The 12,307-nt window shown below is 44.9% G+C and overlaps 1 protein-coding gene across 4 annotated transcripts in view; it reads right to left on the bottom strand.

Annotated features, from left to right (window-relative positions):
- Positions 1 to 651: 651 nt before the first annotated feature.
- Positions 652 to 12,307, bottom strand: part of TOM1 (target of myb1 membrane trafficking protein) — a 32,968-nt gene continuing 21,312 nt past the window's right edge. For 3 of the 4 annotated variants that reach the window (XM_081211004.1, XM_081211005.1, XM_081211007.1), the window contains exons 12-16: positions 8,932 to 9,007; positions 7,467 to 7,529; positions 3,356 to 3,415; positions 2,191 to 2,230; positions 652 to 1,777 (exon numbers count right to left, since the gene is read on the bottom strand). In XM_081211004.1, the coding sequence (XP_081067130.1) occupies positions 1,629 to 1,777; positions 2,191 to 2,230; positions 3,356 to 3,415; positions 7,467 to 7,529; positions 8,932 to 9,007 (388 nt within the window). In that variant the 3' untranslated portion in view covers positions 652 to 1,628. The remainder of the gene's footprint in view (positions 1,778 to 2,190; positions 2,231 to 3,355; positions 3,416 to 7,466; positions 7,530 to 8,931; positions 9,008 to 12,307) is intronic. The other variant, XM_081211006.1, reaches the window with a different exon arrangement.

Below are 12,307 nucleotides of genomic sequence, written 5' to 3'. Positions count from 1 at the left end.
ATTGTTCCTTTCCTTCCACTGCCTTCCCAGACAGGACTCTGTTGAGGATGCAGAGCCACCATCTCTTGCTCAGAAGCCCAGAATCTTCTCCTGCTCCTCCCTCTTCCGCACCTTGCAAGGTGACATTTTGTGCCAGGATGCAAGGCCCACTGTAGGGATATCGCGGAGTGGGGCAGTGGGGTCCGGAGGGAGCACACTTCCCCACCAGCAGGCAGCCATGGCCGGCCTGCATGCGTGACCTTGGGGTGCAGGGCAACCCCCCCCAGACAAGCCACAGCTGTCTGTACATCGTTCCACCTCTGCCTGACCTTTCACGATCTCAGCAGTTTGCGGTGTCCTGTCTGTAACCCTTTTCCATGAGACCTCTGTCTCCATTCGTCATACACAGTGCAAGGGGAAAATGACGCTGTGGAACAGGTGCCAAAATAGCTTTTTACCACCCCACGATATCGGGACGGAAGTTGTGTAAAGGTCACAGCCAAAAATGTATCTGCCTAGCTTGCATATTTGTCTCAATAAAAAGAGGCTCCACAGGAATGGTGGTAGCTCGCTCGCTCGCTTCAGACCACCTGTGCGCAGCTCACATGATGATCAACCCGTCTTGGGCCTTCACTTCAGCCCACACTTCAGTGAAAGCACGCACATCTCTAGTGAAGTCAAATATTGTCTTTAATAAGGAATATAAAAGGCAAGTCTCCCAGTTACATGGAATAATTCGGTATTTCACCCCAACAAGCTCCACCCATTAACACAGTGAACGCTGTTTCCTCGGTGTGTTTTCTGATAATGCACAAAAAGTGTCCAGCCTCTGCAGCAAAGAGGGATAGTTTGTGAGGAGGAGCTCTAAGGGAAGGTTATGGCAGGGATAGAGAGATCATGATCAATGGGGGCCGTATGAATTAATTTCAGAAGAGAGGCTGCCTCCTGGATGTTCCTGTTTAGGAGGCAGGAAGAACCCAGTTTTAGAAGGATTTGGTACCACTGAGAAGACATATGCCTCCTTCCCTGTGGTGCTTCATGAGACAGGTACCTGGGCTGGCTACAGTAAACTTGGGTGTTCTCAAAGCAGTCCTTACACAACAGGCAGTGTTGCAACCGAGGCCCACTGGGGTTTTAACCCCAACAGTGTTCTCTGGTCATTACAAAGGGTTTCCATCGTTCCTGCTCATCCAGGGGAGGGCAAAGGATGGAAAAGACATAGACGAGCTGCTTGGTTTTACAACGCAGTGCAGCTGCCTGTAGGGCTGGTAAGAAACTACAGAGCCCACTACCGATTTCCAGCATGGCTTCTTAATAGTCTCTTCATCACGAAAGGAACAACGAAACTGTCTTGCCCACAAAGAAGGAAACCCAAGCCCGTCGACTCACCAGGCGGCGACCCATTTGGCAGCTCTGCAAACCCTTCCCGCTTGTTTCTCTCTTGCGCCCCCAAATGCAGCAATGATTAATCTAACCCCAAAGCAGCCTAGAAAAGGAGGCAGAAGGAGAGGAAAGCGGTGGTGGGGGAAAGGTGTCTCTTCCCCAACACATTCTCCTTTTGCTTCCCTCCTCTCCTACCCCAAGAAAGAGGAGTGCAGTGCAGCACACAGGTCCTCTTGAAACCACAGCACACCAGTCCACAGTAGGGTTCATAAAGCAAACATCGCCTCCTCTTCTTTGTCCTTCTTCCGCGGAGGGCCAGAGCTGCTGTTGGAGGAAGGAGCTCCAGTTGGGGGACTGGGAAGTGTAGGCAGCCGTTCTGCCACTTTTGCTCGCTCTTCCAGGAACTTGTCAAACTCTGGCAAGGAAGAAAAAAGGGAGAATGAGGAATCAAATCAAGAGTTGGAAAAGCCCCGAGCATTGCTTCTTATGTAATCGTTTCCATGGACTGGACACATTTATAATTCCAGATACATTTGGAGATTGATAGTTCACATTCACTGTTCAGGGGTGCCAATTATAAACACAACGCCTTCATTTCTACATGATTAAACATGGGAGCAATACATCCCAACAGATCTGTGCAAGGAGAGCCACATTTTGGGATTTTTCAAAAATCCCAAAGATTGAGAAGACATTTGCACAGATTGCTCATTCATAGAAATTTTTGCATAGACATGGAATCAATCAGCAGATAGCATCCTATGCCTGCAAGAATTCATTGGAAACGTAACCCTCAAAGGCAGGGCACAGGGTCTGCTAGAAACTTGCCTTCGCTGGTGACACCCTTTGGATCCACCGTGTCGTTTCCCTGAGAAAAGAGAACACAAGGAAGTGTGGAAATTATGGCAGATCAAATGAAAGTGTGCAGGGCTTAATTACATGGACAGAAAATCCAATTTTTATTGTGACAGGGATCTAGTGTGTGCTTACCCATACCAGCAGAAACAGACAGCATTTTAAGGCAGAAACAGGATGACATATGGATACCAAAAGTCTACTTCCCCAAACTACCATTTTAGTCAAACAACAGTCACTGCCTTTCAGAAAGGATGAAATGCAGAGAAATTAGTTCTACACCAATATCAGAACAGACAAGACAGTGGAAAAAGCAGACCCTGTTTTAGCCAGTAAGTGAGGAGGCTGATTCACACAACCAACTTTCCTGTGGCAGGCAGCTTCAGCTATGCTTGGCCTGCATTTGGTTCATGGCAAACTAGTTATGTGAGAACTGAAAACTCAGGTCATGTTTGGGGTTTACGATGATGTAATCCTGGACTGGGGTGTGTGTAAATGAAATGACCCACGGCAGATAGTGTGGCAATGCAAACCACACCTTAGCTCAATATACTGCAAGCAGCGGGTGCTTATAGTAGTTTGCAAAGTAGTAAGAATGGGAAGGGGCATTAGAAGCAAAGGAAACTGCATAATGACATGCCAGACCACTGATGCATGTAGCTCAGTGAAGTTGGCTATAGAGGCAGGCAATGTAGTGCTTTCCAGATGTTATTGGACTCCAACTTCCATCAGTGTGGGCAATGATCAGAGATGATGTGAGTTTGAAGCAACATCTGGAGGGCATCACACTGGCTATTCCTGCAAAAGGGTTTCCGACAGGCATCTTCCAGCCCTAAATGGAAATGCCAGGGATGTGAAACTGTGACCTTCTGATGTGCTTTACCCCTGAGCTAGGACCCCAACTCCAGAGACAGAACACCCAAAGGCTGATTCTAGGTAGCTCTGCTGAGCATCTATTACAGATATTTAAAAATAGAAAACTGCCTCATACCATGTCAGACCACTGGTCCATTTAACTCAGTACTGTAGATACTGACTGGTGGCAGCTCTTCGGGGTTTTAGGCTCTACCACTCACCTAATAACTACGTTCATAATCAGCCATCACTAATAAGTAAGTGCTTTGGCTACGTTACTTACCACATCAGTAGAGAGCCACTGCTCAATATCTTCCATGATGGCAGCTTGGGGGACGGGAACCTGGCAGAGAAAGGGAAAACAACAAAGAAAGGCAGGGAAGAGCATGAATGAAACTCATCCTTGCAAAAATGCTCTTAACTGACAGCCGCTTATTTTACTTAGCACTGTTTTTAGGACCAGTATCTGATGGGAATCCATTTCTTAGCTAATTCCAACATCACTTGAGAATGGTTAGATGATTCTCAGGTTCACCTTTCAAATGGCCTAGGCCTACACCTGACCACGAATGACACTGATAAACAGCTATGTCATGCACTGGGTCTCATGGGTGGTATCAATTAAGTAGTAGTTTCAGAAGTGACCCTCAAAGATGGCAAAGTTGTTCAGCCACAAGATCTATCGTGCATACATAGTATTATCCAATATTATGCCACCTTGGGCAACTTTGGGAAAAAGGGCAGGATATAAATAAAATAAAGTCAATTGGGAAGCCCTAGCTGTTTTTTAGTCTTTATTAACACAACATGAAAAAAGTTCTTATTTCGATTCTTAGCATGAAACATTCTGAAGGGGCAAGCATTTTTTAAATACAGGATTAGATTTTGGTGAATTGTGACAAGCTGCCTATCACAAACTGCAATGTATTCCAGTGAACTTCAAATACCACAGAGCAAACTCCCTGTAGCCATGGCATTTCAAGAATATCAATATTGCAGTCTTTTGCATTCCTGGTCAATTCAGGACACACCATCCTGTTTTTCGAGCTTTCCCTCCATAAATCAAAGAGCATCAGAAACTTCTGATTTTATTGAATGAAAGCAGCGAATTTGCACATGCTGAACCACATTCCAGTGGCACAGGAAAATGCCTCAGTGGATTTAACATTTTGCCACCACTTCCTGATGTTAATGCCATTCAATGCTCTCTCTACCGCAACTGAAACAGGTACATCATTATTAGTCAATTGGGATGTGGCATGTCAGATCTGCTATGGATTCTTCATTCACTTTCTCTCACCCTTCTTGTTCTTAAAGGGTTCGTTTCACTTTAAAGTAAAATTCAGTGAGACTGTTAAATGCAATGCTGTCTGGACCCCTGCCATTCATATTGTCACTTTAGAAAATTGCTATGTTTACACCTCCAATTTGGAGCACATCTTGGGTCTGGTAGTAAGCCCAGAATTGGTGGACTGGCATGCAGGGTCCACCTGGCCTATCTGTGAACTCCTGGCTGTCTTCAGTGGATGGCATGCATTGGAGGTTGCCTTCCTCAATGTCTGCATCTTGGGTACTTGAATGTGCCTGCCCATCTCCAGCATGCCACCTTCAAGTTGCTTAAAACAATTTCATGGAAGATAATCTGCTTGAGACAAAGAGCAGCTAATGGCCATGACCTTCATATGCTCTGCTTGTGAACTATCAGCAGCAGACGCCTAGTTATGGCTAGAAACCAAACGCTGGATTATCACTTTATGGACCCTGGTGGGACCCAGGAAAGCATCTCATACAATCTTAACACCCATGGAAACATAAGGCCATGCTAAGACTATTGGACTTAGCTGAGAGGGTGAAGTTGACATGTGCAATTAAGAGAAAAATCATTGTCAATATTTACTAAAGATTGGAAACTCCTTTGCATGAAAAAGAATTGAAGTGGATTTGCATGAAGATTGAAGAAATTATTGGTTTATAGAAAGAGGAATTGTTGGGTGTTATCCTGGAGTGGATGTCTTGAATATTTTTCTATATATAGCTGACAGATGAAGAATTGGAAGTTCTATTCTTTTCTCTTTTTTCTCTTCCCCTGGCCTTTTTTCTTTCTTTTCTTTTCAATCTATTTTTGGAATGTGTTTTTATTTAGATTAGTTTCTTGGCTATTTGATATTAACCATTGTATACTTTTTATCAAACTTTAATAAAATCTATTGAAAAAAAGAAAAAGAAGGCCATGCATCAATTCTTTGGTATTTTAGGTGAAGAGCTGAGCTATTGCTACTGAGCATATAACCTGCATATGCAGTCTAACAGAATTCTGTTTTGATCCTAAATAGAAGGGAAGAGCCTGTGTGACACATTAGATTGTCTGGAATTATACTGTAATTCCAGGAAATGAGGAAGTGGTAGGTATGGCAAGGAGAAAGGCTTACTTCCTACAATGATTCCTTCCAAAATTGGACCATGTGCTAACCCAAGTTATGGGAAACTGCTTAAGGTGAAAAAAGTGATCTCCATAATAGTGAATTTTCAAAAGTGAGATTTTCCCTTTCACTGTGAAGAACTTCTTCTCCCCCGCCTTTGTCAGCAATTAGATGATCTCCCAAATTCACAGATCCTTAAATGCAACAAGAAATTTCTGCTTAAGAGAGAGAGAGAGCACAAGAGCACAGAAGAGAACTAGTAATTCCCATAGGTTACCTTAAGGAGAAGTAAAAGCAAGCGGTTTCTTGCTATTAAGTGTAGGAAAGTTAGCTTCCAAATCAAAGAAAAAGTGTAAAAGCAAAATGTCAGACTCCATCTCACCCAAGAAAGAAAAGATCCCTTTAAAGCCATTTCTCAAGATCCTGAGCTATTCTTGCCTAACCTTCTTTCCTCTGCCAAGGTAAAAGCTCTCCATCAGACTGGTTAGCATAACTGGAGATGTGCTGAGGTTTGAGATGGAGCGACACAATTTAAGAAAATGAAACCAAGACCTCCTTTATCCCTAGAAGAGCTTTCCAAGACAGAGGGAAGACAGGCATGCACAAGCCAGTTGGTACAGTGTGTGGGCACACCTTGGACAAAGCATCTCAATGGGTCTTCTAATCCTGTAGCTATTTCCCTCCACCGGTTCAACTGTATATATTGAATTTGGAACCACAGAAATCAAAATGACAGAAAGCCCAATACTGATCACGTTATTAGTGTAAGTTCCCCTTGAGCTGGCTCTTATTGGGTGTTGTGGAGAAAATAAGCAAAAGTGGCAGAATCCTGAAAGGGTTGGTGCTTCGTGGAGGATATGGAAAATGGTGTGTCATTCATGAGTTTCCTTCTGTGATGTGGCAGCCTAAGAGCTGGCCAGTAGTACAAACCTCTCATCCCATAGATGTTCTCACCTGGTGGGAGAAACATCTCTAGTCTCCAGTGCAGGAGGAAAAGACAGCAACGGATCATGGATATTTCTTGTACAATTGTGGTGCAGATCCCTGGATTGTGAAGCTAGCTGAAAAAGGCTGGGTGGGGGGAGTTATGCTAATGGATTCAGAGTTCAGTTTTTATCCCACTAACACAGGAATGGAAAATCTCTAGCCTGCCAGGCCTAGGATTATCAGATTTCAAAAATTCCTGACACCCGCAAGGTTGTTGAGCTTTTTTTAGGAAGACCCCCAAAATTGTTAAGCATTGTTGTTGATCTTTTTTAGAGGAGAAGGGGAGACCTCCCCCAAAAATAGTGATGTTAAGCTTTTGGATCTGTTTCTACTGCTTTTTCATATGTCCGTGTTTTCCCCAAAATTTCCCCAACGCTATTTTTACACCTGGAAGCCAGGACATATCAGGAGTTTTCATGACATATGGCAAGCCTAGCTAGGCCTCTCTTTGCTTCTGGCACTCCAATATATGTCCCCATCCCAACCGGCATTGAACTGGCTTCATGGCCAGACTGCCATGTTTCAATTCTGTGTGCTGATGAAGGAGCTCTTTTCTCAGTGCACAAAAAGGAAGGCAAAGTAGAGGCATGTGTGTCACACAGAAAGCATGTGATGTACATAAATATGCGTGCTTTAGCCCCATTCATTCTGTGTGTTGGCCCTGCCCACTTTGGGCATGCAGCCACAAACTACTTTCCTCCGAGGGAATCCCCCCTTAGAGGGGAAAATATTCTGCACTGTTGCACTATGTTGATGAGAATATAAGGCTTAAAAACGGTCCCTTGTTTTCTTCCATTGTGTTAATAAGACTTGTCCAGTTCATGAAGCCTTATGGACTGTGGATTTTATTACTGGGAGAGGTTGCTTGACTTCCATCCCAGCCACATTACTTTCTCTGATGTCTGTCCCCACACACTGTTCAGCCAACACCGCACCCTTGCATAGCAGCCTCTGTTTTGCTCTTCCTTGGCAGCGACACATTCTCACCATTCCTTGGCGCATCATCCAGTTTGCAATTGGGGCTCCATCAGTGGAAGCACCTGGCTCCGGCTAATTGAGAGAGAGTTTGCTTTCAAAGCAGCTGGAAAAGGTGGGAAATGTGGGACAGGGTAGGGAGAAATGCAGGTGCCTTCCAGGATAAAGGGCTCAAGAGCTCAGAAGGGAGAGCAGCTCCCCTCTCCTACAAATTAAAGAGAGCTGGAAAATTTCCTTCCTCCTTCCCATTTTTGCTGAGACACAAACAGAGTGCGGGAGAACCCCAAACTGAGCTCATGGCTTATGACCACAAAGATATAGTTGCATTGCCTCTGGGGACGGAAAGGTGTACAATCCCAAACCAGTTTCTTTCCCTATGGATGGGAAGGTCTGAGTTGAAGAAGGATGGCCTGCTAGCCTTCTAACCCAGACCTTGAAAGGAAGCAGGATTTTAAAGCCTGTGTGATCGTAGTTAGTCCAACCTCATATACTTAACAATGCACTGGCCCAGGGGCTAATCCGGCTGCATTCCTTGCCAGACTGCTCCACACCCTTCTCAAGTGGCTTAATAATATCTCTTGAAAGAGAGACAAGAGAGAGAGGAAAGAAACCTCTAATTTTGTGTGGCTGGAATGTAGCCTACAGTATGATGGCACGAGTCATATCCTTTGGTCTGCCCACCTTTGCCTCTGGTCCCACCACTGCAAGTCCATCCAATCACTGGCTTGTGGCCCCTGGAAGGTTTCTTAGGATGGAATGCAGCCCTTGAACTGGAAAAGGCCCCCCACCCTGGGTGGATCCCCTAGAAATTACACCCCAAACCTCTTTTTACTGATTTTTGTGATTTTAAAATGATTATTTAGTTGCAGGCTTTTAAGGCGTTACATCTTGCGTTTTGATAGCTGCTACTAACTTGTTACAGCTCAGAACCATAATACACATCAGCAGTAACTGAAAATGACTGGAGTATTACTGAATTATAATTATTTTTACTTTTTCGTCTTACTGATCGAGAATTGTTTCAAAACGTTACTAGTTCTCCGTATTTACTGAATTCTTAAATAAACTGTTTGATATGCCGATGCTTGCTTGCTTGTTGTTGTTGTTTTGTGCTGTGCAATTAGGTACTTATGATTTAATAGTGTGCAGTTGCATGTTCTGCCACTACCGCTGTGGGGACAGGGGAGATGTGCGAGTCCATGTTTAGGTGTTAATGAGATAAGAAAATACACAAAACTATATAATTAACCTACAAAGCTGCTCTGATGAACTGAGTGAGCAATGACCTAGGTCCTACTCCCACTAGCTCCAGCCGGCATGGTCTATGGTCAGGAATTTTGGGAGTTGTAGTCCCCCCAAAAAACCCATATGGAGGGCATCATGGTATACATGGACCTACAGCTGACGCCTTGGGAAGGCAGGGGGCTCATCTTTTACATTGAGTGCTCATGCAATATCTTTATAGTTAGCAACTCACCGCTGCTGTGTTCTGTTGCCGGGCATCCAAGGCTCCAGCTAGTCCTTGCCTGGCCAGAGGGTCTTCATACTTCACCCTGGAAGAGAGAAACAGGTCAATGACAAAAAAAAAAAAAAAAAAAAAAAAAAACCAAGCAGAGAAGCTACTGAAGGTTATGCACTATGGAATCTTCTTTTAAACTAGGTATAAAAAATGGATGTGCTTGGGGATCCTGCTTTTCCTACGTACACAGGATCGTTTACATCCTTTGTCATAAGGAAGAATGACTGAAATCTGGTGAAAGTCAACCCCACACTCTCTCATTGACAGCAGGGCCAAGCTGGAATAATTTTTGTGAAAATGTTAATATCAAAAGGCCACTTACTAACCATTCAGCAATTTTTCAGGCTGGATGCACATGTGCTAGCAAGAGCCCTAATGGGCTAGGATAGTCTAAGTGATCACTGTAATGAGTATGAGTTACTCGTGCGTAAGCTGCCGCCTTTCTAGGCTTAATTGCCTTGGTTAAACCGTTCTGACTGCACAGCCCATCTCCGCGTGGCTGCCTCAGTCGCTAGCAGAATCTGTCTGTGGGCGTTTCTTAAACCTTTTCCAGCATAGAAGCTGTCTGACTCCTAGTCGCCTCCTCCTCTCACTGCGCGGGAGTCTTCTGCGCAGGGAGGGCGTGGGTAGTGGAGGACCAGTGCTCTCCTCACTGATGTCCAGAGAAGAATCCCGGAGCTCTCCCTCCGCTTCCCCCATTTGCCCCCCTTTATCCCTGGTGTTGCGCTGATTTCCTTCCTCCTCTACCGAACTGCTTCTCCCCCTGGTGCTGGGTCCTTCGCCTGCAGAATCTGGGAGCCTCCCCTTCGCCTCTCGCTCTGATGTCAGTTCCCTGACAGATCATTATCTGAAGTACTGACTTATTTCTAAATGGACACTCTTTGCCCTTCATGACATAAGCTCATAGCCCAATCGGATCAATCGCAGCACCGTGATGCCATTGGGTCTAATATGTGATGCTGATTGGGTGGGATCACTTAAGGATGGAACGAAACAGAGAAAGAAACAAAGAGCACCAGGGCAAGAGCAGGGGAGCAGTTGTGAATAGTCACAGACAGCCATGGAAAAGTTTATAGCATTATAAAAGGTTTTCAGGTTCCAGGTGGTGGAACCTGGACATTGCCCGTTCTGAAGTAGGTCTGAACCAGCGGAACATGGCTCAGTTGTACTTAGGAATCCCAACAAATGTGACGATTATCTATTTGGCTGCCATGAGTGCTCAAATGCATGAAAGAGTGAGCAATGCAATTTATAAACAAATAATAAACAAATCCCTGCGAGGCAGGTTAGTCTGAGAACCAGTGACTTGACCAAAAGGATGCCCTGTGAGCATTATGGCTGAACAGTGGATTTTAGCATGGCTCATCTATAGCTATACCCAAAGCTTTTGCTATTATACTACCTTAGCTCACACATGTATATATGCCTAGTTAGAGATCCCACTGAAACAGGGACAAGCCCTAAAGTTGCACCAATATTCCATGAGTTTGGGGAGAGTTTATTGTGGATTTCGTCAACATGGCCCAGCGCTGTGAGTGTTAGCCTTGGTGCTGGTGTCAAACCCAAGCTCAGCCATGTACCAAGTGGTTCTAGGCAAGCCCTTTCTCTCCATCCCAACCTGTAACATAAGGAGGGGCTGTCCTCAAGGGTTTGAAGGAAGGTAAAATGATATAAGGATATGTGTCTATCATGCACCTTAAGAGATAGGCTATAAATAGAGATTATCCCTTATATATATGCATACTAGGATACTCAGACCATACACAACTCCTTCATTGCTAATATACACCACACATCTAGAGTTGTGTGTAGAAGTAAGTAAGTGGAATAACAACAACAACAACTTAAAAAGAACATTCTTTGTCCAGACATTCCAATTTCTGGACCAAGAAAATTTCTGCACCCTATAGTGTTCAAATGGAGTACATATGCATAACTTCTCTTATTTTGTACAACAGATGCTGTGATCTTTACAATCTTGCATGCTTTTGTCTGGTATTGCTAATTATGAGCGGAGTCAAGGAAATATGGAGGACACCGAAGCTTTAACCCAACCACCGTTCCACCTCCTGAGATTTCTGCAAACACTGCCTCCATGCTTTCAAGCAGAGCTTTTTAGATACAGGGACTAGAAAAGTGCCATTTATATATGAAAAGGGGAAAAAAAGAGAAAGCTGGGATTCTCAGAAAACTAAATTCTGCACTCCTTGTCACATTTTGCACTTTTTCTACGCTATTGCAGAACTGTGACATGCACATAAACATGAATGCACTTCTGTTCTACCTAAGCACATGCCCTTAAAATACATTCTACATCCCTCCACATTTCTATTTTGTTTCAGGAGACATGGTGGGCAAACTTATGCGGTGCAGATGGGCTTGGGCAGACTTAACTGTTTCTGATTAATCAGTGCATGCACAGCTACAACAATACCTCTGCAAACATCACGACTGCCCCATTTCCTGCAAGAAATACCTTCAGTTTCAAGACCATTCCACCCATCCTTTGCCCTCACCCTCCAATCTATGCAGATTATTTCTTACACAGGAAGGCCAAAGTTTCCTTGGGCGATGACATCCCAGTGGTGAGCTCCCCCAAGCCATGTCTCTGTCCCTCCCATGGTTACCGGGAACTGTTCCCTGCTGGGGCCAAGGGGTTGGGCCACTTTTGCTCAAACTTTTCAAAAAAGAGCTCGTCCGTGAAGGGCCCGCTGTGCACAATGGCATCAAGGATGAAGTAGAGTGCCACCACCATGCCGCTGATGAGGCAGAAGGGCAAGAAGGGTTTGAGGTGCTGCCAGAAAGTCTGCAGACAGATGTTCATGGGGCTCTGGGAAGACGCACAAGCCAGCTGTGGTGGTTGCCCACAAAAAGGGTCTCGGTCTGGAAGTGAAGCCGCAGGAAGGGAAGGGAAAAAAGGCACAGGAGAGCATGAGGGGCTGTAGAAGAGACAGTCCTGAGATTGCTTGCTGGCAAGAAAGTTAAAAGTAGGAGGCAGATAGTCCAGTTGGAGAAAGAGGAATAAATAGAAGGAGCCTCTTTATCGGAATGATCACACCCGTCACAGGAGGATCAGGTTTTGCTGGAGAAGTTAACAGCGCTCAGTTCCAGGGTTGGGAGGAGAGTGGCCGGCGTGTGCGCCAAGAGGTTGGGTTTCAGTATAAGATCAGCTGCTTCCAGCCTTCTCGCTCTCTGCCTTGTTTCTTCAAAAATCGACTCCACTCCGCACTCAGCAAACTGTTTGCTGAGAACATTTGGACAGCCTGGTACACAGGCTCACAGCATCCTTCTCTCTGTGTCTGGTGTGCTCGACTGGCTCTTTGGGAGGGCAATC

This window comes from Podarcis bocagei, assembly GCF_964188305.1.
Source record: "Podarcis bocagei genome assembly, chromosome: 10".
NCBI lineage: Eukaryota > Metazoa > Chordata > Lepidosauria > Squamata > Lacertidae > Podarcis > Podarcis bocagei.
Note: the sequence above shows the minus strand (reverse complement) of the source record. Positions and strands in the feature narration are given on the sequence as shown.